The sequence below is a fragment of the Scyliorhinus torazame genome, chromosome 9 (assembly GCF_047496885.1).
Source record: "Scyliorhinus torazame isolate Kashiwa2021f chromosome 9, sScyTor2.1, whole genome shotgun sequence".
NCBI classification, from domain to species: domain Eukaryota; kingdom Metazoa; phylum Chordata; class Chondrichthyes; order Carcharhiniformes; family Scyliorhinidae; genus Scyliorhinus; species Scyliorhinus torazame.
The window spans coordinates 50,000,624-50,028,060 of NC_092715.1; the positions used below are offsets into that span (position 1 = coordinate 50,000,624).

At 48.0% G+C, this 27,437-nt stretch overlaps 1 protein-coding gene across 2 annotated transcripts in view; it reads left to right on the forward strand.

The window, feature by feature from the left end:
• The first annotated feature begins 4,767 nt into the window (after positions 1–4,767).
• Positions 4,768–27,437, forward strand: part of LOC140429187 (cadherin-related family member 2-like) — a 313,290-nt gene continuing 290,620 nt past the window's right edge. For both annotated transcript variants that reach the window (XM_072515860.1, XM_072515861.1), the window contains exons 1-2: positions 4,768–4,968; positions 5,324–5,482. In XM_072515860.1, the coding sequence (XP_072371961.1) occupies positions 5,419–5,482 (64 nt within the window). In that variant the 5' untranslated portion in view covers positions 4,768–4,968; positions 5,324–5,418. The remainder of the gene's footprint in view (positions 4,969–5,323; positions 5,483–27,437) is intronic.

The window sequence follows — 27,437 nt, forward strand, 5'->3', positions numbered from 1 at the left end:
TGACTTGGGATCGGTTGACCGTTAGGGTGGCACACCACTCATCGTCCGGATCAATGGTGTGGACTGGCAGCTGCTGGTGGTGCCTACTTGGGGACAGCCTGTTCTTATGGATGCCCGCAACGCGGAAGGGCTCGCTGTCGTCGGTGTCGCCGGTCTGCAAGGTGTCTGGAGGTGAGCCAGTGAATGTAGGCTGAATGGCCCGCACGGTCCTGCGAGACTGGCGGAATTGTTGCGAGTTGGCAGGTTGAGGTGCTCGACAACAGGCAGCATAGTGGCCCAACCTGCCACAGCGTAGGCACTGTCGGGTTCTAGCAGGACATTGCCGCTTTAAATGTGCAGATCCACAGTTGCTGCACGTCGTGACGTCATTACGTTCGTAACGTTTGTTGTGCCACCACGCATGCACGGTGCGGTCCTGCATAGTGCGCGCCTCAGCGTCCCCTCTTTGGGCGCGTCCAAGCGCAGGAGGCCTTGGAAAGCGCACGAAATGGCCGCCCTTGTCCGAGCCGCGGGCCGGGAGGCACTCAATCGACCGGACCTGCTCCGCCTCAGGGGCCCCGTGCCGCGCCGTTTCGGCCGCCTGGATATGGGAGTACCGGCTGGTTGTGTTTTCATGGAGGACACAGGTCTCTATTGCAGTCGCCGGGGTGAGTTGTTTCACTTTAAGGAGCTGCTGGCGTAGGGTGGCTGACACAACCCCAAAAGCTATCTGGTCCCTTATCATGGAGTCGGAGGTGGCCCCGTGGCCGCAGGATTGCGCAAGGACGCGGAGGTGTGTTAGGTATGATTGAAAAGGTTCGTCCTTACCCTGCAGGCGCTGCTGAAATAGGTACCGTTCGAAGCTCTCATTTACTTCCACGCTGAAGTGTTCATCGAACTTGAGCAGCACCGTTTTGTATTTTATTTTGTCCTCGCCTTCCGCGAATGCCAGGGAGTTAAAGACGTGGATGGCGTGTTGCCCTGCCGTGGAGAGGAGAAGGGCTATCTTCCTGGTGTCCGATGCATTCGCCCTGTCTGTGGCCTCGAGGAATAGCTGGAAGCGCTGTTTGAAAAACTTCCAGTTTACACCTAGATTGCCAGCTATTCGGAGCGACTGCAGCGGGCTGATGCTTTCCATGGATCAGGATGGCGGATTGCTGAAATGGTGCAGGTAGGTCTCACAGTCGCTGGTCTGCATCCACTCGTGGTATCATGTCGTGTTGGGTGTCCTGATACACAAATGAGCCAACACGGCTGTAGATGGTACAACTTGATTTTATTATGTTAACTAACAGATGCAACTAACTAACTTGGGTACGTTCACTACCAGCTAACCTATGGACCTAGCCCCATCACTAATGTTGGTGAGGCACTCAGCACATGGTCTATGTCTGAGTGTCACACTGCAAGCTCTGTGTCCCGAGCTGTCTCCTACCAGAATGAGCGGGAACTCTCGTGTTCCCCCTTTGATAGTGCGTGTGCTCTTACTAGTGATTGGCTGCGATGTGTGTGTGTGCTGGTTGGTCCAAATGCCTGTCCATCAGTGTGTGTGTGACTGCACCATGATATGCTGATCTGGATATCATGACAGTATTTAAATGCGATTCCCGGCCTTCTGTGATGTGATCCTCGTTACTCCACCAGCGAGGGGCTTGAAAAATCAGAAAATACGATCTCACCGGTGAGAGAATCGGCTAACGTGGGATCAAAATTCTGCCCAGTGTTTCTTGCTACTTGCAGCATTTAATGGAGAACATGGTCAGCACAATGATACAGCAAAGTTATTTACATGCTTATATTTAACCCTCCGTGAATCATATCGTTCATATTGGCACCTTCTTGGTCTCTCCTGTTCTTCAGATAGTGCCAATTGGGTGTGATTTACATCAGCCTGGACAGCAAACAGGGCCTCAATTAAGATCTCGACGGGAATCCTACGGCCGTCGGGATTCTCATTTCCCGCTGACAGCGCACACACGCCCGTGGGATGGCTTCAAGGGGAAACCCCATTGACAAGCAGCGGGAAGCGAGAATCCCGTCGCTAGCGAATGGTGCACCACCGAGAAACCTTACGGCTGGGGGAACCGGAGAATCCCGCCCCTCATCGGAAAGGTACAATGCAGCACAACCGTCTGACTCAGGTGCAACTGCTACCACCGGGACACAATTAACACCATTAATTAAAGGCAATTTCACTGAGGCAGAGAAAAAAGGTCAAAGCATTCAGAGCTATTCCGTAAATAGCAGTAAAATCAATTGAAAGTAAAGAAGAGGAAATGTGAAAATGTTTGGAGTTTTATTTAATGCTCACTCCAGAGGATACCATGCTGAATAATGAGAAAAGATGCGCGTAGAGCTGCTCTAAATGTTAAACTTTAATAGCAATTGTGGCCAAGCTGGCCATTCACTCGGAGTAGCAGATGGGATGGTACCTTGCATAGACATGCTCCCAGGCTCTTGCCTGTCTGATTCTGAGAGCTGTAATTCTGCATGTGGCTCCGACAACTCACTTCAGCTATCCATCCCTAAATTGCTTTTGCATGTCTTTCAGCCCGGGTGGACTTTTAAAAACATTTCCTGTACCTGTTGAAAAATTAGTCTTCATGTCACTCCTCATCTTTTCAGATAATTGACATTCCTCTTCCAATAACAGATTGATTTCAAAGAACAAAGAACAAAGAACAAAGAAATGTACAGCACAGGAACAGGCCCTTCGGCCCTCCAAGCCCGTGCCGACCATACTGCCCGACTAAACTACAATCTTCTACACTTCCTGGGTCCGTATCCTTCTATTCCCATCCTATTCATATATTTGTCAAGATGCCCCTTAAATGTCCCTATCGTCCCTGCCTCCACTACCTCCTCCGGTAGTGAGTTCCAGGCACCCACTACCCTCTGCGTAAAAAACTTGCCTCGTACATCTACTCTAAACTTTGCCCCTCTCACCTTAAACCTATGCCCCCTAGTAATTGACCCCTCTACCCTGGGGAAAAGCCTCTGACTATCCACTCTGTCTATGCCCCTCATAATTTTGTATACCTCTATCAGGTCGCCCCTCAACCTCCTTCGTTCCAGTGAGAACAAACCGAGTTTATTCAATCGCTCCTCATAGCTTATGCCCTCCATACCAGGCAACATTCTGGTAAATCTCTTCTGCACCCTCTCTAAAGCCTCCACATCCTTCTGGTAGTGTGGCGACCAGAATTGAACACTATACTCCAAGTGTGGCCTAACTAAGGTTCTATACAGCTGCAACATGACTTGCCAATTCTTATACTCAATGCCCCGGCCAATGAAGGCAAGCATGCCGTATGCCTTCTTGACTACCTTCTCCACCTGTGTAGCCCCTTTCAGTGATCTGTGGACCTGTACTCCTAGATCTCTTTGACTTTCAATACTCCTGAGGGTTCTACCATTCACTGTATATTCCCTACCTGCATTAGCCCTTCCAAAATGCATTACCTCACATTTGTCCAGGTTAAACTCCATCTGCCATCTCTCCGCCCAAGTCTCCAGACAATCTAAATCCTGCTGTATCCTCAGACAGTCCTCATCGCTATCCGCAATTCCACCAACCTTTGTGTCGTCTGCAAACTTACTAATCAGACCAGTTACATTTTCCTCCAAATCATTTATATATACTACAAAGAGCAAAGGTCCCAGCACTGATCCCTGTGGAACACCACTGGTCACAGCCCTCCAATTAGAAAAGCATCCCTCCATTGCTACCCTCTGCCTTCTATGGCCTAGCCAGTTCTGTATCCACCTTGCCAGTTCACCCCTGATCCCGTGTGACTTCACCTTTTGTACTAGTCTACCATGAGGGACCTTGTCAAAGGCCTTACTGAAGTCCATATAGACAACATCTACTGCCCTACCTGCATCAATCATCTTAGTGACCTCCTCGAAAAACTCTATCAAGTTAGTGAGACACGACCTCCCCTTCGTAAATGTTTGAATCTGTTAAACCTTTTCCTTCTGAGATACCTGGCAGTATAGTAGGCAACTAATCAGTGTCCAAGGCTACAAAAATCACCGCTTACCTTTATACAGAGTTTCTTGTACAAATCCTGACAGCTCCACAAGGTATTACAGAACTGTCATGGTCAAGAAATCATTTAAGAAATCATTTAAATCTTTTCAACCCGGCACCTGTTCGGGTACACAGGGAAAAGTCAGAATGTCCAAATTATCTAACAGCACGTCTTTCGGGACTTGTGGGAGGAAATCAGAGCACCCGGGAGAAACCCATGCAGGCATACAGACTCCACACAAACAGTGACCCAAGCGGGGAATCGAACCTCGGACCCTGGCGCTGTGAAGCAACATTGCTAACTACTGCTACCGTTCCGCATTCAAGACAAACATATCACAGATGATGCAAATTCTTGTTTCAGTGTTCAGAGATAACTAGCTAATATTCCGTCATGTTTACAGCCTTATTTTGATGCTGAATGAGGCCCAGTGAGGCGTAATTTTTTTTAATATGAAGGTTTCTTAATTTGTTAGACTTGGACATATGTCTCTCAGTATTGACTGTAGGTTTTGTGTGAATGATTTGCATTTGTGTTTTGCATGGCTGACTGCCCTCGTGTTGTCTGACTCTTGACAAAAATCAGTTCTGACGTGCTGGAGTTCCCAATTGGTTTCAACCTAGTTTTAATGGGTGCTAAGAGCTTCTGTTACCATGGTGATTCTGAGTTGAGGTAGCTGCCAGAAGTTACTTCAGACTGCCTCCACTGCCATCACATTATTGTTACGGCTTGGCTTTCTTATACAATAAGCACTGCAGAATATTCCCCGGGAAGCCAGCTGAGCCAGGAGGACATGAGCGGGAAGTTTTGAGAGTGGAAATTTGAAGAAGTTTAACCCAAGGGCAGAAGTATTTCCCACGTATTTTCTGTTGTGCAAAGGAAAATTAACGAGGGCTGGAGAAATGCAGCAGGAATTTGGATGCTGATCACTTCTAATTGAATCTGAAACCTAAAGGTAAGATTTTAACATCAATAATGATTTAAATCAGAGAAAACACAAGTTTACAAAGCTGATGTAAATGAATGGACCATGAACCCCATGCAAACATTTTCCAATTGATGTACTTGAAAACGTCAAAACTGTTTAATTCGTAACTGGGTCTAGAACCACAAGTTTATTTCTCCTTTAGTTGAATTAATTGCAGTGAATTGTGTTTACGAATAATGCATCAATGGGCTTGGCTTCACGGAAAATAATATCTGCTTCCCTCAGATTTCTGGTTGTGTTTGAAGATTTTGTAGACCATTTAGAAGCTGAATTGAAAATGGGGAAAACAAAACTTACCGTCTTCTCATATCATATTCGGCAGGTATATTTGGCATGGATATTGAACCATCTACCTGCTGCACTTGACAAGATTTATAAACCAGACAGTGCTTTGCATTTTCTGAAGGAGCTTTGGAAATGGTGACTGAGAAAATGAAAATTCTTCAATGTTTATGTGGAATCTGCATCATTCTTGTTACAGGTAAGTGATTTTAACCTTCATGCTCAATGATGTTTGAAATTAGCTGATTAAGTCATCAATCACATTGTGATTCAGAGTGGTATTCCATGTATAAGAGGTTATATGTGTGTGTGGATGTGCCTTTGATGTATTGACAAATATTTTGAGGGGCAAAGGCTGGATTTCCCTCTTTTCACCTGAGGGGAAGGTTAAGGTGGGCCTTCCAGTTGCTGCCCTGATAGCAAAACACCCCAACTCCATTTTTCCGGGCAGGACCTCATTACCTCAAAGTCATTCTCCTAAAAAGATTTCAGCCACAAAACATGAGTCTGCCAGCACTGAGGATGGAAAGCTGGGTGTTGTTACAGCAGGAAAGGAGAAAATTTACTCACTCGTGGGCCTACTCCCTTCAGAAAGGACCATCATTAGGCCTTCCATATCTGGGCCTGGCACTGCCACCAACCCTGTCCTATTGGCCCCTGGAGATGGTGGTGCCAGCGGGCGGAAAAATTATCCTGGTAGGTAGCCAGATGCTCCCTTCCCCTACATCACTGCAGTGAGGCAGTGACAGGTTGTCTGACAGACAGCCCTCAATGCCAGGCCAGAGGGAGAAAAATCCAGATTGGGAAGGAGCTGCGGAGGTAGGCCATCTCTGCTGATTTCCCCAATGGCACCATCAGAGTCATGATCATCTGGGGAATGAGGAAAATTGGTTTATCGTTGACAGATGTAGATTGGCCGGAATTCTCCGGCCGTTGGGATTCTCTTTGCCCGCTGGAAGCGCACGCCATCCCATGGCCCGGTGGCGTGGGCTGGCAGCACGGTGACACTGTGAGAGGGGCAGCATGGTGGCGCAGTGGTTAGCACAGCTGCCTCACGGCGCCGAGGTCCCAGGTTCGATCCCGGCTCTGGGTCACTGTCCGCGTGGAGTTTGCACATTCTCCCCGTGTTTGCGTGGGTTTCGCCCCCACAACCCAAAAAATATGCAGGCGAGGTGGATTGGCCACACTAAATTGCCCCTTAATTGGAAAAAATTAATGAATTGGGTACTCAAAATTTTATTTTAAAAGGGTTTCCCAGTGAGTGACCAAGTGTGGGACTCTTATTTTTTAAAAAATAATATTTTATTAAGGGGTTTGAAAATTTTTATAACAGTAACATAAACAATGACATCAACATGGTAAAATAAACATTTCCCCCCCCCCCCCCCCCCAGCCCAATCTTCACACACCTCAACCATACAACAACAATCCACCCCCCCCCCCTTTGGAATACTGCATCTGCTGAGATTTTAATTTTCCCCTAGAAAGTCGACGAATGGCTGCCACCTCCGGGAGAACCCGAACATTGGCCCCCTTACGGCAAACTTTATTTTCTCGAGACTGAGAAACCCAGCCATGTCACTAACCCAGGTCTCTACACTCGGGGGCTTCGAGTCCCTCCGCATTACCACGATCCGTCTCCGGGCTACCAGGGAGGCAAAGGCCAAGACGCCGGCCTCTTTCGCCCCCTGAACTCCCGGATCTTTCGACACTCCAAAGATCGCTACCTCCGGATTCGGCACAACCCGTGTTTTTAGCACCATGGACATTGACTTAGCAAAATCCTGCCAAAATTCTCTAAGTTTCGGGCATGCCCAAAACATGTGGACATGATTTGCTGGGCTTCCCGCGCACCTCGCACACCTATCCTCAACCCCGAAGAACTTACTCATCCTAGCCGCTGTCATGTGTGCCCAGTGGACTACCATAAATTGTATCAGGCTAAGCCTGGTGCATGATGAAGAGGTATTAACCCTGCTTAGGGCATCCGCCCATAGCCCCGCCTCTATCTCTCATCCTAGCTCGTCCTCCCACTTGCCCTTAAGCTCCTCCACCAGGGTTTCCTCCGCCTCCGAAAGCTCCTGGTAAATATCCAATACCTTCCCCTCTCCCACCCAGGTACTGGAAACTACTCTATCCTGTATCCCGCGTGGCGGCAACAGCGGAAAGGCCGGCACCTGTTTTCTCAGGAAGTCTCGCACCTGCAAATACCTAAAACCATTCCCTGCTGGCAATTTAAATTTATCCTCCAAAGCTTTCAAGCTGGGAAAGCTCCCTTTTATAAATAGATCCCCCATCCTTCTAACTCCTGCCCTCTGCCAACTCTGGAACCCACCATCTAGCCTACCCGGTACAAACCTGCGGTTATTATAAATCGGGGTCCAAATCGATGCTCCCTCCATTCTCTTATATCCCCTCCATTGCCCCCAGAACCTCATAGCCGCCACTACCACCGGACCTGTGGGGTATCGGGCCGGCGAGAACGGCAGAGGTGCATTTACCAGTGCTTTCAAACTAGCCGCCTCCATCCGCTCCCATGCCGACCCCTCCCCCACTATCCACTTCCTAATCATGGGTGGGACTCTTATTTTACCTTCTAGTAGGAATCGGTAGTCCGGTTGGCGAGTGTTATCACAAATATGACTTTATTATTGTTAATTACTCACTGTTATACAATTGAATAAGAACTTAATAAAAACTGAGAAACTAAATATCAAACAATACATAAAAAGGTCAAGCACATAGCAAACAGCATAAGCACACAAAATAAATTGCTTCACACAAACAAACAGATAGATGATGCAAGAATTCAGGAACAAAGACCTCAACCCCAATGTCCTACTTTTAAGGGAATTGTTATCTCTGGTTTAACCCCTCATTGGCTTCTAATTGCAGCTGAGACCTCCTGGTTTGTTCAAATGAATGTCTGTTACTTTGAAACTTATTTGTTTATCAAACATTGGACATTACTCAAGATTGACTGGTGCCTATCAAAACTAGCCTAGCATCTGTGTGCATAGTCTTAGGAAAAATACTGGGTATATTTCTCAAACTTTGCTATGTTTTACAGCTTGGCAGAGACCTTACTAGAACTGATTAGTTGATTAGACAGAGAACAATACGTTCTTAGTGCTGAATACACTGGAATACAATAGTTAATTCATTATATGAGACAATGACTGAGTCCCCACAGTCAAAACACTTTTAATATTTTGCCTCTTAGCTACATGCATTAATCTAGCACCTATATGAATAAAACTATGAACAAACCTATACTCTATCACCAAGCCATTAAAAACAGGAATTTTCTAATTTCAATCTCTAGACTATGCTATTGGTTGATCATTGGAAGGGAATTGGCATTCACTTTCCTTGTTTTGGGAAGAGAAAAACATGTGTGTGCCCACTCCTGATGGCTATTCAGTGAGAATGGTGAAAGTACATGTGGGTGGATACGAACTGAGGACAGGTTCGGACTCAGCGGTGATAGTCTCGTAATGAAAAAACTAGCTGCAGTGAGGTCAGAGGTCAGCGAGGGCAGGAGCAGGCCAAGACTGGAGAGCTGGGAGATAGGGCGCAGCAGTTCTACAACGTGGAGTGAACACGCTCGTGTGATGTCACAGTGTTTGGTCGATGAGTATTTCTCTCGTCTACCTTTTCAAGCTTGCATTGAAATTAAAGGCGAGGTTGAAACGATTACTGAAAACTAAACATCAGTAGTAAAATTAAAAACAAATTAAAATCTACTGAAATAAAATAGGGATGGGCGGCACAGTAGCACATGGTTAGCACTGCTGCCTCACGACGCTGAGGACCCAGGATCGATTCCAGCCCGGATCACTGTCTATTTGAGTTCACATATTCTCCCTGTGTCTGTGTGGATCTTACACCCACACCCCAAAGATGTGCAGGGTAGGTGGATTGGACAAGCTAAATTGCCCCTTAATTGGAAAAAAAAGAATTGGGCACTTTAAATTTAAAAAGTAGGGATGGAGGGCCAGGCGATGTGTTGTTGCTGCAGTATGTGGGAGTTGGTGGACCTCATTGAGGTTTATAGTGACCATATCTGTAGCAAACGTTGGTTGCTTGAGGAACGTTGCCTCAGAGTTAATGAGCTGGAGTCGGAGCTTCAAGCATTGCGACACATCAGGGAGGGGGAGAGTTACCTCAGTGCTGTGTTTCAGGAGACAGTCACACCCCTTGGATTGACTACCTTGAATTTGTTTAGTGGTCAGGGACAGGAGTGTGTGACTACAACTGAGGCAGGTAGAGGGATCCAAGAGATAGCACTGCAGGAGCCTCAGGCCCCGCCATTGTCCAACAGGTTTGAGATTCTTGCTCCCTGTGTGGACTGCAGGGAGGATGATCAAACCGACCATAGCACTGTGGTACAATGAGACATTCAAGTGTGGGGAGAAAAGAGAAATGTAGTGTTAGTCAAGGATAGTATAGTGTAGTTAGGTGAATAGACACTGTTCTCTGGAGCCAGGGTTGAGAGTCCCGCTGGCTATGTTGCCTGCCTGGTGCCAGGGTTCGGGATATCTGCTTCAGGTGGAAAGGAACTTGCAGTAGGAGGGGGAGGAACCCATTGTTGTGGTCCACGTAGGTACCAATGACATAGATAGAATGAGGAAAGAGGTTCTGCATAGAGAGTTTGAGGAGTGAGGCACAAAATTAAACAAGAGAGAGGTCTGAAGGTGTATAAATCACCTGGACCGAATGGACTACACCCCAGGGTTCTAAAGGAGATAGCTGAGGAGATTGTGGAGGCATTGGTGCTGCTCTTTAAGGAATCACTGGAGGCAGGGAGGGGCACAGTAAATGGCTAATGTGAGACCGCTGTTTAAGAATGGAGGGAGGCAGACAACAGGACTTATAGGCTAGTTAGCCTGACTTCGGTCACAAGTAAGATTTTAGAGTCCATTATCAAAGATGAGATGGCGGAGTACTTGGAAGTACATGATAAAATAGGACTGAGTCAGCACGGCTTTGTCAAAGAGAGGTCATGTCTGACAAATCTGTTAGAGTTCTTTGAGGAGGTAACAAGAAAGTTAGACAAAGGAGAACCAGTAGAAGCGATCTAGATTTCCAGAAGCCCTTTGACAAGTTGCCATATAGGAGGCTGTTAAATACTTTAAGAGCCCATGGTGTTAAGGGTAAGATCCTAGCATGGGTAGAGGATTGGCTGACTAGCAGGAGGCAGAGAATGGGGATTAGAACAACAAAGAACAAAGAAATGTACAGCACAGGAACAGGCCCTTCGGCCCTCCAAGCCCGTGCCGACCATGCTGCCCGACTAAACTACAATCTTCTACACTTCCTGGGTCTGTATCCCTCTATTCCCATCCTATTCATGTATTTGTCAAGATGCCCCTTAAATGTCACTATCGTCCCTGCTTCCACCACCTCCTCCGAGTTCCAGGCACCCACTACCCTCTGCGTAAAAAACTTGCCTCGTACATCTACTCTAAACCTTGCCCCTCTCACCTTAAACCTCTGCCCCCTAGTAATTGACCCCTCTACCCTGGGGAAAAGCCTCTGACTATCCACTCTGTCTATGCCCCTCATAATTTTGTAGACCTCTATCAGGTCTCCCCTCAACCTCCTTCGTTCCAGTGAGAACAAACCGAGTTTATTCAACCGCTCCTCATAGCTAATGCCCTCCATACCAGGCACCATTCTGGTAAATCTCTTCTGCACCCTCTCTAAAGCCGCCACATCCTTCTGGTAGTGTGGCGACAAGAATTGAACAGTATACTCCAAGTGTGGCCTAACTAAGGTTCTATACAGCTGCAACATGACTTGCCAATTCTTATACTCAATGCCCCGGCCAATGAAGGCAAGCATGCTGTATGCCTTCTTGACTACCTTCTCCACCTGTGTTGCCCCTTTCAATGACCTGTGGACCTGTACTCCTAGATCTCTTTGACTTTCAATACTCTTGAGGGTTCTACCATTCACTGTATATTCCCTACCTGCATTAGACCTTCCAAAATGCATTACCTCACATTTGTCCGGATTAAACTCCATCTGCCATCTCTCCGCCCAAGTCTCCAAACAATCTAAATCCTGCTGTATCCTCTGACAGTCCTCATCGCTATCCGCAATTCCACCAACCTTTGTATCGTCTGCAAACTTACTAATCAGACCAGTTACATTTTCCTCCAAATCATTTATATATACTACAAACAGCAAAGGTCCCAGCACTGATCCCTGTGGAACGCCACTGGTCACAGCCCTCCAATTAGAAAAGCATCCTTCCATTGCTGCTCTCTGCCTTCTATGACCTAGCCAGTTCTGTATCCACCTTGCCAGCTCACCCCTGATCCCGTGTGACTTCACCTTTTGTACTAGTCTACCATAAGAACATAAGAACATAAGAACTAGGAGCAGGAGTAGGCCATCTGGCCCCTCGAGCCTGCTCCACCATTCAATGAGATCATGGCTGATCTTTTGTGGACTCAGCTCCACTTTCCGGCCCGAACAACAAAACCCTTAATCCCTTTATTCTTCAAAAAACTATCTATCTTTATCTTAAAAACATTTAATGAAGGAGCCTCTACTGCTTCACTGGGCAAGGAATTCCATAGATTCACAACCCTTTGGGTGAAGAAGTTCCTCCTAAACTCAGTCCTAAATCTACTTCCCCTTATTTTGAGGCTATGCCCCCTAGTTCTGCTTTCACCCGCCAGTGGAAACAACCTGCCCACATCTATCCTATCTATTCCCTTCATAATCTTATATGTTTCTATAAGATCCCCCCTCATCCTTCTAAATTCCAACGAATACAGTCCCAGTCTACTCAACCTCTCCTCGTAATCCAACCCCTTCAGCTCTGGGATTAACCTAGTGAATCTCCTCTGCACACCCTCCAGTGCCAGTACGTCCTTTCTCAAGTAAGGAGACCAAAACTGAACACAATACTCCAGGTGTGGCCTCACTAACACCTTATACAATTGCAGCAGAACCTCCCTAGTCTTAAACTCCATCCCTCTAGCAATGAAGGACAAAATTCCATTTGCCTTCTGAATCACCTGTTGCACCTGAAAACCAACTTTCTGCGACTCATGCACTAGCACACCCAGGTCTCTCTGCACAGCAGCATGTTTTAATATTTTATCATTTAAATAATAATCCCTTTTGCTGTTATTCCTACCAAAATGGGTAACCTCACATTTGTCAACATTGTATTCCATCTGCCAGACCCTAGCCCATTCACTTAGCCTATCCAAATCCCTCTGCAGACTTCCAGTATCCTCTGCACTTTTTGCTTTACCACTTATCTTAGTGTCGTCTGCAAACTTGGACACATTGCCCTTGGTCCCCAACTCCAAATCATCTATGTAAATTGTGAACAGTTGTGGGCCCAACACTGATCCCTGAGGGACACCACTAGCTACTGATTGCCAACCAGAGAAACACCCATTAATCCCCACTCTTTGCTTTCTATTAATTAACCAATCCTCTATCCATGCTACTACGTTCCCCTTAATGCCATGCATCTTTATCTTATGCAACAACCTTTTGTGTGGCACCTTGTCAAAGGCTTTCTGGTAAATTATCACTAGTGCATTTGCAATTTCCCTAGCCATCTCTTTTAGCACTCTGGGATGCATTCCATCAGGGCCAGGAGACTTGTCTACCTTTAGCCCCATTAGCTTGCCCATCACTACCTCCTTGGTGATATCAATCCTCTCAAGGTCCTCACCTGGCATAGCCTCATTTCCATCAGTCACTGGCACGTTATTTGTGTCTTCCACTGTGAAGACCGACCCAAAAAACCTGTTCAGTTCCTCAGCCATTTCCTCATCTCCCATTATTAAATCTCCCTTCTCATCCTCTAAAGGACCAATATTTACCTTAGCCACTCTTTTTTGTTTTATGTATTTGTAGAAACCTTTACTGTCTGTTTTTATATTCTGAGCAAGTTTACTCTCATAATCTATTTTACTCTTCTTTATAGCTTTTTTAGTAGCTTTCTGTTGCCCCCTAAAGATTTCCCAGTCCTCTAGTCTCCCACTGATCTTTGCTACATTGTATGTTTTTTCCTTCAATTTGATACTCTCCCTTAATTCCTTAGATATCCACGGTCGATTTTCCCTCTTTTTACCGTCCTTCCTTTTTGTTGGTATAAACCTTTGCTGGGCACTGTGAAAAATCACTTGGAAGGTTCTCCACTGTTCCTCAACTGTTTCACCATAAAGTCTTTGCTCCCAGTCTACCTTAGCTAGTTCTTCTCTCATCCCATTGTAATATCCTTTGTTTAAGCACAAAACACTAGTGCTTGATTTTACCTTCTCACCCTCCATCTGTATTTTAAATTCCACCATATTGTGATCGCTCCTTCCGAGAGGATCCCTATCTATGAGATCCTGAATCAATCCTGTCTCATTACACAGGACCAGATCTAGGACCGCTTGTTCCCTCGTAGGTTCCATTACATACTGTTCGAGGAAACTATCGCGGATACATTCTATAAACTCCTCCTCAAGGCTGCCTTGACCGACCTGGTTAAACCAATCAACATGTAGATTAAAATCCCCCATGATAACTGCTGTACCATTTCTACATGCTGTAGCGCACAAAGACTCCGAGAGACGAATAGAGTGAAGTCGATGAGGCTTTATTAAGCGTGACTGTTTCCCCCACAGTTCAGTAGTAGACTGCCTGCGGGGGAGGACTCCAGGTACTTATACTCCCCCTTCAGGGCGGAGCTAGAGGTCAACGTCCAACCAGGACCCGGGATCTGTCAGCCAATGACATCATGGCTTCACAGTCCCACATGACCCCTAATGCATACTACCACATTCACCCCTTGTTAAAAATGAACCCGGCGGGGTGATGCTTCGCATGATGGTAAGGGTTTACAAGGCTGGTCCTAGGAGGAAAACTTTCGCATGTTATAACAGAATGTACAAGGTTTTTTTTGTTTCAAACTATTTACAGTAATCGTCAGGAAAAGACAAAATGTTCTCGTTAAAAGTCCACATTGTACTGTTAGATCAACGCTACGAGTCGGTCGGGCGGTCTGGTCGTCCGTGTCGATCGCCTCGGCCCCGGTGGTGGTGGTGGTGCTTGTTCCAGTGTTGTCGTCTCCGGGAGCCTTACGGTTTCAGCTTGGGCTTTATTCCTTGTCGGGCCTGGGAGGAGGACTGATCCTCCTGGGAAGGGGGCGGTCGCGGGGTGCGGCGGTGGCAGGAAGGGGGGGGGGTTGGGTGATTGGTGTCAGGGGGTGTGTGTGTTGCCGGCGGGCGCCAGATCTCGCAGAGAGACCGTGTCCTGTCGGCCGTCGGGGTACTCCACGTAAGCGTACTGCGGGTTCGCGTGAAGGAGGTGAACCCTTTCGACCAATGGGTCCGACTTGTGCGCCCGCACGTGCTTTCGGAGCAAGATGGGTCCTGGGGCCGCCAGCCAGGTCGGCAGCGACGTTCCAGAGGAGGACTTCCTGGGGAAGACAAGGAGGCGCTCATGAGGCGTTTGGTTAGTGCTAGTACACAGTAGTGACCGGATGGAGTGGAGGGTGTCCGGAAGGACCTCCTGCCACCGTGAAACTGGGAGGCCCCTGGACCGTAGGGCCAGTAGGACGGTCTTCCAGACCGTGCCGTTCTCCCTCTCTACTTGCCCGTTCCCCCGGGGGTTGTAGCTGGTCGTCCTGCTCGAGGCTATCCCGTTGCTGAGCAGGAACTGGCGCAGCTCGTCACTCATGAAGTACGACCCCCTGTCGCTGTGGACGTATGCGGGGCAACCGAACAGTGTGAATATGGTGTTCAGGGCTTTAATGACTGTGGCCGCGGTCATGTCAGAACAGGGGATGGCGAATGGGAAGCGGGAGTACTCGTCCACCACATTAAGGAAGTATATGTTGCGGTCGGTGGAGGGGAGGGGTCCTTTGAAATCCAGACTAAGGCGTTCAAAGGGGCGGGAAGCCTTAATCAGGTGCGCACCATCCGGCCTGAAAAAATGCGGTTTGCACTCTGCGCAGATGTGGCAGTTCCTTGTGACTGTACGGACCTCCTCTAAGGAGTATGGGAGGTTGCGGGACTTGATAAAGTGGCAAAACTGAGTGACCCCCGGGTGGCAGAGGTCCTCGTGGAGGGTTTGGAGGCGGTTAATTTGTGCATTGGCACATGTGCCGCGGGATAGGGCATCGGACGGCTCGTTCAGCTTTCCGGGACGATACAAGATCTCGTAGTTGAAGGTGGAGAGCTCGATCCTCCACCTTAAGATCTTGTCGTTTTTGATTTTGCCCCGCTGTGCATTATCGAACATGAAGGCTACCGACCGTTGGTCCGTGAGGTGAGTGAATCTCCTGCCGGCCAGGTAATGCCTCCAATGTCGCACAGCTTCCACTATGGCTTGGGCTTCCTTTTCCACTGAGGAGTGGCGGATTTCTGAAGCATGGAGGGTTCGGGAGAAAAAGGCCACGGGTCTGCCCGCTTGGTTAAGGGTGGCCGCTAGAGCTACATCGGAGGCGTCGCTCTCGACCTGGAAGGGGAGGGTCACGTCGATGGCGCGCATCGTGGCCTTTGCGATATCCGCTTTGATGCGGCTGAAGGCCTGGCAAGCCTCTGTCGACAGAGGGAAGGTCGTGGTCTGTATTAGGGGGCGGGCCTTGTCTGCGTACTGGGGGACCCACTGGGCGTAGTATGAAAAAAACCCCAGGCAGCGTTTCAGGGCTTTTGAGCAGTGCGGGAGGGGAAATTTCATGAGGGCGCGCATACGTTCGGGGTCGGGGCCTATTATCCCATTGCGCACTACGTAGCCCAGGATGGCTAGCCGGTTGGTGCTAAAAATGCACTTGTCCTCGTTGTACGTGAGGTTCAAGGCTTTAGCGGTCTGGAGGAATTTTTGGAGGTTGGCGTCGTGGTCCTGCTGATCGTGGCCGCAGATGGTTACATTGTCGAGATACGGGAACGTGGCCCGCAACCCGTGTCCATCGGTCCATCTCTCGTTGGAAGACCGAGACCCCGTTTGTGACGCCAAATGGGACCCTTAGGAAATGGTATAATCGCCCGTCTGCCTCGAAGGCTGTGTACTTGCGGTCACTTGGGCGGATGGGGAGCTGATGGTAGGCGGACTTGAGGTCCACGGTGGAGAAGACTTTATATTGGGCAATCCGATTGACCATGTCGGATATGCGGGGGAGAGGGTACGCGTCTAGTTGTGTGTACCTGTTGATGGTCTGGCTATAGTCTATGACCATCCTTTGCTTCTCCCCTGTCTTTACTACTACCACCTGTGCTCTCCAGGGACTATTGCTGGCCTGGATTATGCCTTCCTTTAGGAGCCGCTGGACTTCGGACCAAATGAAGGTCCGGTCCTGGGCGCTGTACCGTCTGCTCCTAGTGGCGACGGGTTTGCAATCCGGGGTGAGGTTTGCAAACAAGGACGGGGGTTGCACCTTGAGGGTTGCGAGGCCGCAGATAGTGAGTGGGGGTATTGGGCCGCCGAATTTGAAGGTAAGGCTCTGCAGGTTGCACTGGAAGTCTAATCCCAGTAATGTGGGGGCGCAGAGTTGGGGAAGGATGTAGAGCCTGTAGTTTTTGAACTCCCTCCCCTGCACCGTTAGGGTAACTATGCAGAAGCCTGTGATCTGTACGGAGTGGGATCCTGCAGCTAGGGAAATCTTTTGTGCGCTGGGATGGGTGGTCAAAGAACAGCGTCTTACCGTGTCGGGGTGGATAAAGCTCTCCGTGCTCCCGGAGTCGACTCGGCATGGTGTCTCGTGCCCGTTTATCAGCACCGTTGTCGTCGTCGTCTGGAGTGTCCGGGGCCGAGCTTGGTCCAGCGTTATTGAAGCGAGACGTGGTTGTAGTAGTTGAGCGTCTTCTTCGAACCCCGTGGAGCCGTCGACACTGGGGTCCGTTGTTGCCGTCCAAGATGGCGTCGGGGGTGAACAAAATGGCTGCCCCCATGCATCGCACATGGCTGGGGGGTCACAAGATGGCGGCGGGGGTGGACAAAATGGCCGCCCCCATGCGTCGCACAGGTCTGGGGTGGTCCAAGATGGCGGCGCCCTTCCTCCCCTCGTGGTGGCCGGGATCCAAAATGGCGGCATCTGCGGATCGCACATGGGGCGCTGGGGGGGTTGGGGAGCGTTAGGAACGCGCGGGGCTCCCTCTTCTCCGGGGAGAGCGGTGGTCGGGACCCAAAGTGGTAGCGCCGGCGGGTTATACATGGGGCGCGGGGGGGGGGGGTTGGGGAGCGTAAGCGGCGTGCAGGGCTCCCTGTTCTCCCGGGACCGCGGTGGTCGGGACCCAGAGTGGCTGCGCCTGCGGGTCGTACAGGAGGCGCTGGGGGGGTTGGGGAGCGTAAGCGGCGTGCAGGGCTCCCTGTTCTCATGGGACAGCGGCGACCTCGCGGGACCGGCACACAACCGCGAAATGGCCCTTTTCCCCGCAGCTCTTGCAGATCGCTGCGCGGGCCAGGCAGCGCTGCCGGGGGTGTTTCGCCTGGCCGCAGAAATAGCAGCGGGCGCCCCCGGTGCGACTTGGCATTTGGACCGCGCAAGCCTGTGGGGTGTCCGGGGGGGGGGTGGGTTTGTCGCGACGGGTACGTACGGAACCCAATGGGCTGCCGCGCGGTCGGGGCCGTAGGCGCGGGTATTTCGCGCGGCCACATCTAGGGAGGCTGCTAGGGCCCGTGCCTCTGAGAGTCCTAGCGACTCTTTTTCTAGAAGTCTTTGGTGGATTTGGGAGGAATTCATACCTGCCACAAAAGCATCGCGCATTAACATGCCCGTGTGTTCATTTGCGTTCACCGACGGGCAGCTGCAGGCTCGTCCCAAAATTAGTAGTGCGACGTAGAATTCATCTATCGATTCTCCGGGACTTTGCCGTCTCGTTGCGAGTTGATAGCGAGCGTAGATCTGGTTTACTGGGCGGACATAGAGACTTTTTAGTGCTGCGAACGCCGTCTGGAAATCCTCTGCGTCTTCGATGAATGAGAAAATCTCCGTGCTTAACCTCGAGTGCAGGACCTGTAGTTTTTGGTCTTCTGTGAAACGGCCGGTGGCCGTTCTGAGGTAGGCCTCAAAACAAGTCTGCCAGTGCTTGAAAGCTGCTGCCGCGTTCACTGCGTGGGGTCTGATCCTCAGGCATTCCGGGATGATCCTGAGCTCCATAGTCCTTTAGTCACGCTTAATAAATTGTAGCGCACAAAGACTCCGAGAGACGAATAGAGTGAAGTCGATGAGGCTTTATTAAGCGTGACTGTTCCCCCGCAGTTCAGTAGTAGACTGCCTGCGGGGGAATACTCCAGGTACTTATACTCCGCCTTCAGGGCGGAGCTAGAGGTCAATGTCCAACCAGGACCCGGGATCTGTCAGCCAATGACATCATGGCTTCACAGTCCCACATGACCCCTAATGCACACTACCACACATGCATCTGTTATTTCTTTGTTTATTGCCTGCCCCACCATCATGTTACTATTTGGTGGCCTATAGATTACTCCTATCAGTTACTTTTGCGCCTTACTATTCCTGATTTCCACCCAAATGGATTCAACCTTATCCTCCATAGCACCGATGTCATCCCTTACTGATGCCCGGATGTCATCCTTAAATAACAGAGCTACACCACCTCCCTTACCCATCCACTCTGTCCTTCCGAAAAGTTTAACTCCCAGTCGTGACCATCCTTTAACCATGTTTCAGTAATGGCCACTAAATCATAGTCATTCACGATGATTTGCGCCATCAACGCATTTACCTTATTCTGAATACTACGAGCATTCAGGTAAAGTACACTTATGTTGGCTTTTTTACCCCTGTTCTTAATCTTAACACCTCGATCAGTAACCTCTCCTAAGTTATATTTCCTCTTAACCTTTCTCCTAATTTTCCTTGTCGTCGAACCCATATCTTCCTGTAACAACCTGCCGCGTCGCTTACCATTAATGTTTTCACTTCCCGTTTTATTTCTTTTAGTATTCCTGGTCCTATTCACTGAGCTCCCCTCAGTCACTGTACCTTGTACTGTCGCCCTTTTTGATTTTTGACTATGGCTTCTCTGCCTTACACTTTCCCCCTTACTGCCTTTTATTTCTGTCCCTGTTTTACTACCTTCCAACTTCCTGCATTGGTTCCCATCCCCCTTCCACATTAGTTTAAACTCTCCCCAACAGCTCTAGCAAACACCCCCCCTAGGACATTGGTTCCAGTCCTGCCCAGGTGCAGACCGTCCGGTTTGTACTGGTCCCACCTCCCCCAGAATCGGTTCCAATGTCCCAGGAATTTGAATCCCTCCCTCTTGCACCATCTCTCGAGCCACGTATTCATCCTCTCTATCCTGACATTCCTACACTGACTAGCTCGTGGCACTGGTAGCAATCCTGAGATTACTACCTTTGAGGTCCTACTTTTTAGTTTAACTCCTAGCTCCCTAAATTCAGCTTGTAGGACCTCGTCTCGTTATGTGCACCACGACAGTTGGCTGTTCACCCTCCCCCCCCCCAGAATGTCCTGCAGCCGCTCCGAGACATCCTTGACCCTTGCACCAGGGAGGCAACATACCATCCTGGAGTCTCGATTGCGTCCGCAGAACCGCCTGTCTATTCCCCTTACAATTGAGTCCCCTATCACTATAGCCCTGTCATTCTTCTTCCTGCCCAGCTGCGCAGCAGAGCCAGCCACGGTGCCATGAACCTGGCTGATGTTGCCTTCCCCTGGTGAGCCATCTCCCTCAACAGTATCCATAGCGGTATATCTGTTTTGCAGGGAGATGACCGCAGAGGACACCTGCACTGCCTTCCTACTCTTGCTCTGTCTTTTGGTCACCCATCTACTATCTCCCTCAGTACCTTTCACCTGCGGTGTGACCAACTCGCTAAACGTGCTATCCACGACGTCCTCAGCATCGCGGACGCTCCAAAGTGAGTCCATCCGCAGCTCCAGAGCCATCAGGCGGTCTAACAGGAGCTGCAACTGGACACACTTCTTGTACGTGAAGGAGCCAGGGACAGTGGACGTGTCCCTAAGCTCCCACATCGCACACGAGGAGCATGACACGGGTCTGAGATCTCCTGCCATGTCTTAAACCTTTGGTTAACTTCAACAATTTCAATCCCCCCCCCCAAAATTTAAATAAATAAATGAACAACGAAGAAAAAAATAAATAAATATACCAATGAAAAGAAACAGAAAAACAGAAACACTACTTACCAGTCACAAAAAGCACTTCCTCCCCACCGAGCTTCGAATTCCCACCTCGATTCAAATTCCCAAACTCACTCTTTGCTGTCTCACTCCTGGCTGTCTTCTCTGTCTCACTGGGAGAACTCACTGGGAGTGAGTTTACAAGTGGCTCTTGTCAAAGGCCTTACTGAAGTCCATATAGACAATATCCACTGCCCTACCTGCATCAATCATCTTAGTGACCTCCTCGAAAAACTCTATCAAGTTCGTGAGACATGACCTCCCCTTCACAAAACCATGCTGCCTCTCACTAATACGTCCATTTGCTTCCAAATGGGAGTAGATCCTGTCTCGAAGAATTCTCTCCAGTAATTTCCCTACCACTGAAGTAAGGCTCACTGGCCTGTAGTTCCCTGGATTATCCTTGCTACCCTTCTTAAACAGAGGAACAACATTGGCTATTCTCCAGTCCTCCGGGACATCCCCTGAAGACAGTGAGGATCCAAAGATTTCTGTCAAGGCCTCAGCAATTTCCTCTCCAGCCTCCTTCAGTATTCTGGGGTAGATCCCGTCAGGCCCTGGGGACTTATCTACCTTAATATTTTTTAAGACATCCAACACCTCGTCTTTTTGGATCTCAATGTGACCCAGGTTATCTACACACCCTTCTCCAGACTCAACATCTACCAATTTCTTCTCTTTGATGAATACTGATGCAAAGTATTCATTTAGTACCTCGCCCATTTCCTCTGGCTCCACACATAGATTCCCTTGCCTATCCTTCAGTGGGCCAACCCTTTCCCTGGCTACCCTCTTGCTTTTTATGTACGTGTAAAAGGCCTTGGGATTTTCCTTAACCCTATTTGCAAATAACTTTTCGTGACCCCTTCTAGCCCTCCTGACTCCTTGCTTAAGTTCCTTCCTACTTTCCTTATATTCCACGCAGGCTTTGTCTGTTCCCAGCCTTTTAGCCCTGACAAATGCCTCCTTTTACTTTTTAACGAGGCCTACAATATCTCTCGTTATCCAAGGTTCCCGAAAATTGCCGTATTTATCCTTCTACCTCACAGGAACATGCCGGTCCTGAATTCCTTTCAACTGACACTTGAAAGCCTCCCACATGTCAGATGTTGATTTGCCCTCAAACATCCGCCCCCAATCTATGTTCTTCAGTTCCCGCCTAATATTGTTATAATTAGCCTTTCCCCAATTTAGCACATTCATCCTAGGACCACTCTTATCCTTGTCCACCAGTACTTTAAAACTTACTGAATTGTGGTCACTGTTACCGAAATGCTCCCCTACTGAAACATCTACCACCTGGCCGGGCTCATTCCCCAATACCAGGTCCAGTAGGGACAGGTAGTACTGAGGAAGCAGGGGGGCTGCAGAAGGGCTTGGTCAGGCTAGGAGAGTGGAAAAAGATGAGGCAGATGATATACAATGTGGAAAAGCATGAGGTTATGCACCTTGGTAGGAAGAATGGGGGCATAGACTATTTTCTAAATGGGAAAAGGCTTTGGAAATCAGAAGCACAAAGGGACTTAGGAGTCCGAGTTCGGGATTCTCTTAAGATTAATGTGCAGGTTCAGTCGGCAGTTAAGAAGACAAATGCAATGTTAGCATTCATGTCGAGAGGGGTAGAATGCAAGAGCAGGGATGTATTTCTGCAGCTGTATAAGGCTCTGGTAAGACCCCGTTTGGAGTATTGTGAGCAGTTTTGGGCCCCATATCTCAGGAAGGATGTTCTGGCCTTAGGGTCCAGAGGAGGTTTACAAGAATGATTCCTGGAATGAAGAGCTTGTCATATGAGGAGTGGTTGAGGACTCTGGGTTTGTACTTAAAGAGCAAGGAACAAAGTAAATTACAGCACAGGAACAGACCCTTCGGCCCTCCAAGCCTGTGTTGGCCCTCGTTGGAGTTTAGAAGGATGAGGGGGGATCTTATTGAAACTTACAGGATACTGCAAGGCCTGTATAGAGTGGACATGGAGAGGATGTTTACACTTGTAGGAAAAACGAGAACGCAAGGCCACAGCCTCAGACTGAAGGGACGATCCTTTAAGACTGAGATGAGGAGGAATTTCTTCAACCAGAGGGGTGGTGAATCTGTAGAACTCATTGCCGCAGAAGTCTGTGCCGCAGAAATCATTCAGTATCTTTAAGACAGAGTTAGATAGGTTCTTAATTAATAAGGGGATCGGGGGTTATGGGGAGAAGGCAGATGAGAAAATATCAGCCATAATTGAATGGGGGAGCAGACTTGAAGGGCCGAGTGGCCTAATTATTCTCCTATGTCTTATGGTCTTATCATCTTAACCTCCAAGGTTATGATCTCTGGATTATTACCTGAGCCACATGCAAATTGGCATAGGGTACATAAAAGTAGAGAGATAAATACGTGGCTCAAAGACTGGTGTGGAAGAAATTTTGGTTCATGTGACACTGGCACCAGTACTGGGGAAGCGGGGGCTGTACCGTTGGGATGGCCTACATCTGATCCCTGCTGGGACCAGTGTTCTTGCATAACTAGAAAGGTAGAGAGACTTTTAAACTAAATAGAGGGTGAGATGGTTGTGTAGAAGAGATATATAGGCTTACAAAGCAAAAGGACATGACAACATTGCAAGGCAGCAATTTAGGTAATGATAATGTGACAGGAAGGGACAGAGTGTACAAAAATTTTAAAAAGCAAAAAATAGGGTCAAAAAGTGAAAATATGCTAACAAGGCAAAATTACTTAAATTCACGTAGCATTCGGCACAAAATCAATAAATTAACAGCACAAATTGAGGGTAATGTGTATGATCTTATAGCCATTGCAGAGAAGTGGTTGCAGGTAGATCAAAACTGGGAACTAAATATTCTGGGGTATGTGACTTTTCATAATGACAGGCAGGAAGGAAATGGTGGTGGGGCAGCTTTATTAGTACGAGATGGAATAAATGCAATAGGGAGAAATGATCTTGGATCGGAAAATATAGAATCCATATGGGTGGAGGTAAGAAATAATAAGTGTGACGTAATGCATTTTGGGAGGATTAACAAGGCAAGGGAATATACAATGAATGGTCGGGCACTCGGAGGGACAGAGGATCAAAGGGACTTTGATGTGCATGTCCATATGTCTTAAGACAGCAGGGCAGGTAGATAAGATGGTTATGAAGCCGTATTGGATACTTGCTTTTATTAACCGAGCAATTCAATATAAGAGCAGGGAGGTAATGCTGGGGCTGTATAAAACGCTGATTAGTCCCCCGCTGGATTACTGTGTGCAATTCTATAGGAAGGAAGTGATTGCACTGGAGAGACTGCAGAGGAGATTTGCCAGGATGTAGTCTGGGCTGGAATGTTTCAGCCACCAAGGGAGATTGGATAGGCAGTGGTTGTTTTTCCTGGAGCAGAGAAGGTTGAGGGGGGACCTGATTGAGGTGTATAAAGTTATGAGGGACATAGGTAGAGTGGATAGGAAGTCGTCAATAACTAGGGGGTATAGATTTAAGGTAATGGGCAAGAGATTTCGAGGAGAAGTGAAGAAATTTTTTTTCACTCAGCGGGTGTTTGGAATCACTGCCTGAAAGGGTGGTTGAGGCAGGAACCCTCACAACTTTTAAGAAGTATTTAGATGAGCCCTTGAATTGTCGCTTCACAGCGCCAGGGTTCCAGGTTCGAGTCCCAGCTCGGGTCACTGTCTGTGCGGAGTTCGCATGTTCTCTCAGTGTCTGCGTGGGTTTCCTCCGGGTGCTCCAGTTTCCTCCCACAAGTCTCAAAAGGTGAATTGGACATTCTGAATGTGTACCCGAACAGGCGCCGGAGTGTGGTGACTCGGGGATTTTCACAGTGACTTCATTGCGGTGTTAATGCAAATGTACTTGTGACACCTCCTTTCTATACCCTACCGGCAATACTACTTGATGAACTTCTGCCCACTTTTCATCCGCCTGCATGTGTACAGGTCTCCATTTTCTCATCAAGACATCACTTTTACGGTAATAACACTCTGGTATACTCTCAGATTCCTCTTCCGTATATGCTTTCTGATATATCCGTTTTATTTCTACATCTTTCTGTTGTAACTCTGCCAATTTTCCTGAACTAAAAATATCCACCTCATCCTCTACCTGTTCTTGTTCTTTTTCAACCATCTGATCAAAAATCGTTTCTGATAATTGCACTTCAACTTCATCTTCACTCTTTGTTTTCTCCTCTTGTCTTAACCTGTGACTTTGCAACCTTGTTACTACACAATCCGGAAAAATTCCAGGATGTTTGTCCTTCAACCCTTCAGTTGTCTGATTTTCCACTGGCTTATCAACCACAGTAGGCATCACTCCCACCTGCGATTCATCTATATCATTACCCAAGATAAACTGTATTCCTGGACAAGACAGTTTCTCTATTACTCCTACTACCACTTCACCACTCTTCACTGGACTTTCCAACCTTACCTTATATAATGGAATGCTACTCCTCTCACCCTGAATTCCACATATCACCACCTTTTCTGGCAACATTCTTCCCAAACTACATAATTCCTCATCTCTTACCATTAAAGATTGACTAGCCCCTTTATCTCTTAAAATTGTGACTTCTTTACCTGCTTCTCCTGATACACATGAGTAAACTTTACCCACACAAGTAAATTCTTTAAATACATCTGGCACCTTCTTTTTTAAAAAAAATAATTTTTATTAAAGGTTTTCATAAAATATCAATAACATAATGAGAAAGAAAAAAGAACCCAACAGGGTTAAGTACAAAACACAATCTAAAAAAGCAACCCCCCAAACCTCTCCCCCTCTGTACATAAATAATAAATTAACATTAACACCCCGACTTAACACAACAGGTATATTCACCCCCTCAGGGCTAAATCGCTGGCTTTGAAAGCAGACCAAGGCAGGCCAGCAGCACGATTCAATTCCCGTAACAGCCTCCCCGAACAGGTGCCGGAATGTTGCGACTAGGGGTTTTTCACAGTAACTTCATTTGAAGCCTACTTGTGACAATAAGCAATTTTCATTTCATTTTCATTTTTCATTTCATTTCAGACCCTCCAGTGTAAATAACATAAACAAAAATAAAGTAAACCCCCCCCACCCCATCCCCCGAGCTGCTGCTGCCAATGTCAATCGTTCTGCCAGAATGTCTAAGAACGGTTGCCACCGCCTAAAGAACCCTTGAAATTCTCACGGCGAATTTCACCCTCTCCAATTTAATGAACCCTGCCATATCGCTGATCCAAGATTCCATGCTTGGGGGCCTTGCACCTTTCCACAGAGAATCCTTCGCCGGGCTACCAGGGACGCAACGGCCAGAATTCCGGCCTCTCTCGCCTCCTGCACTCCCGGCTCCTCTGCCACCCCAAATATTGTGAGCCCCCAGCCCGGTTTGACACTGGATCCTACCACCCTCGACACCGTCCTCACTACGCCCTTCCAAAATTCCTCCAGCGCTGGGCATGCCCAGAACATATGGGTGTGATTTGCTGGGCTCCCTGAGCACCTAACACACCTGTCCTCACCCCCAAAAAACTGACTCATCCTTGTCCCGGTCATGTGTGCCCTGTGCAGCACCTTAAACTGTGTGAGGCTGGGCCTCACGCACGAAGAGGAAGAGTTCACCCTCCCCAGGGCGTCTGCCTATGTCCCTTCCTCAATTTACTCTCCCAACTCCTCCTCCCACTTACCTTTTACCTCCACCACCGAGGTCTCCTCCTCCTCCTGCATCACCTGGTAAGTTTCCGAGATCTCCCCCCCCCCCCCCCCAAGAGCACCCTGTCCTGTACTGTGTGTGGCAGTAGCTGCGGGAATTCCACCACCTGCCGTCTGGCAAACGCCCTTACCTGTATCTGGCACCTTCTTAACAATTACTTCTTGAACAGGCTGTACAATCATTTGCACCTCCTTCGCTTCCCTTGGGCTTTCCTTGACCACTCTAACAAATCCCACTGTTTTATCCTGTTTTACCACATCAGCCTTCCCAGTGCTTTTCTTCAACCACCAACACTGTGACTTTACATGGCCTAGTTTATTACAGTGAAAACATTTGAAACTTTTCATCTCTTTTCCACCCGGCTGGATTTCTTTTTTAATCTGAGGTACACTCTCTTTATTGTCTCCCATAAGATCACCATTACCTTTACCACTTGAGTATTTCTCATGTCCCCAGTTTCTATCCCTCACCAGGTGAAACTGATGTCGGAAACCAATCTTTGATTTATGAACTAATTCATAATCATCTGCCATTGCTGCTGCTAATCTCGCAGTTTTAACCCTCTGTTCTTCCACATGAGTTCTCACTACATCAGGAATTGAATTTTTAAATTCCTCCAAAAGTATAATTTCTCTGAGAGCTTCATACGTTTGGTCTATTTTCAAAGCTCTTATCCACCTATCAAAATTACTCTGTTTGAGCCTTTCAAACTCCATGTATGTTTGACCAAATTCTTTCCTTAAATTTCTCAACCTTTGTCTGTAAGTTTCAGGCACCAGCTCATATGCACTTGAGATGGATTTCTTCACCTCCTCATACGTTCCAGATACCTCCTCCGGTAGTGATGCAAACACTTCACTAGCCCCACCTACCAGCTTTGTTTGAATCAATAATACCCCCATGTCCTGTGGCCATTGCATTTGTTTAGCTATCTTCTCAAATGAAATGAAAAAGGCTTCTACCCCCTTCTCGTCAAACCTAGGCAATGCTTGGACATATTTAAATAGATCCCCACCACGTCTTCGACTATGACGCTCATTATCCTCATCCATCTCCTCCAACTGTACGTGTCCCTTTGCGTCTGCTAATTTTAACTGATTTTCATGTTTCAGAGCCATTTTTCGAAGTTCAAACTCTCTCTCTTTTTCCCTTTCCTCGCTATCTCTTTCTTTGTTTCTATCTTCTCTCTCCTTTTCTTTTTCCTCTCTATCTCTATCTCTTTCTTTCATTGCATATTCAAGCCGCTTTAATTCTTTTTCATGTTCAAATTGCTTAATCTGCAACTGGAGCTTTGCCATATCTAA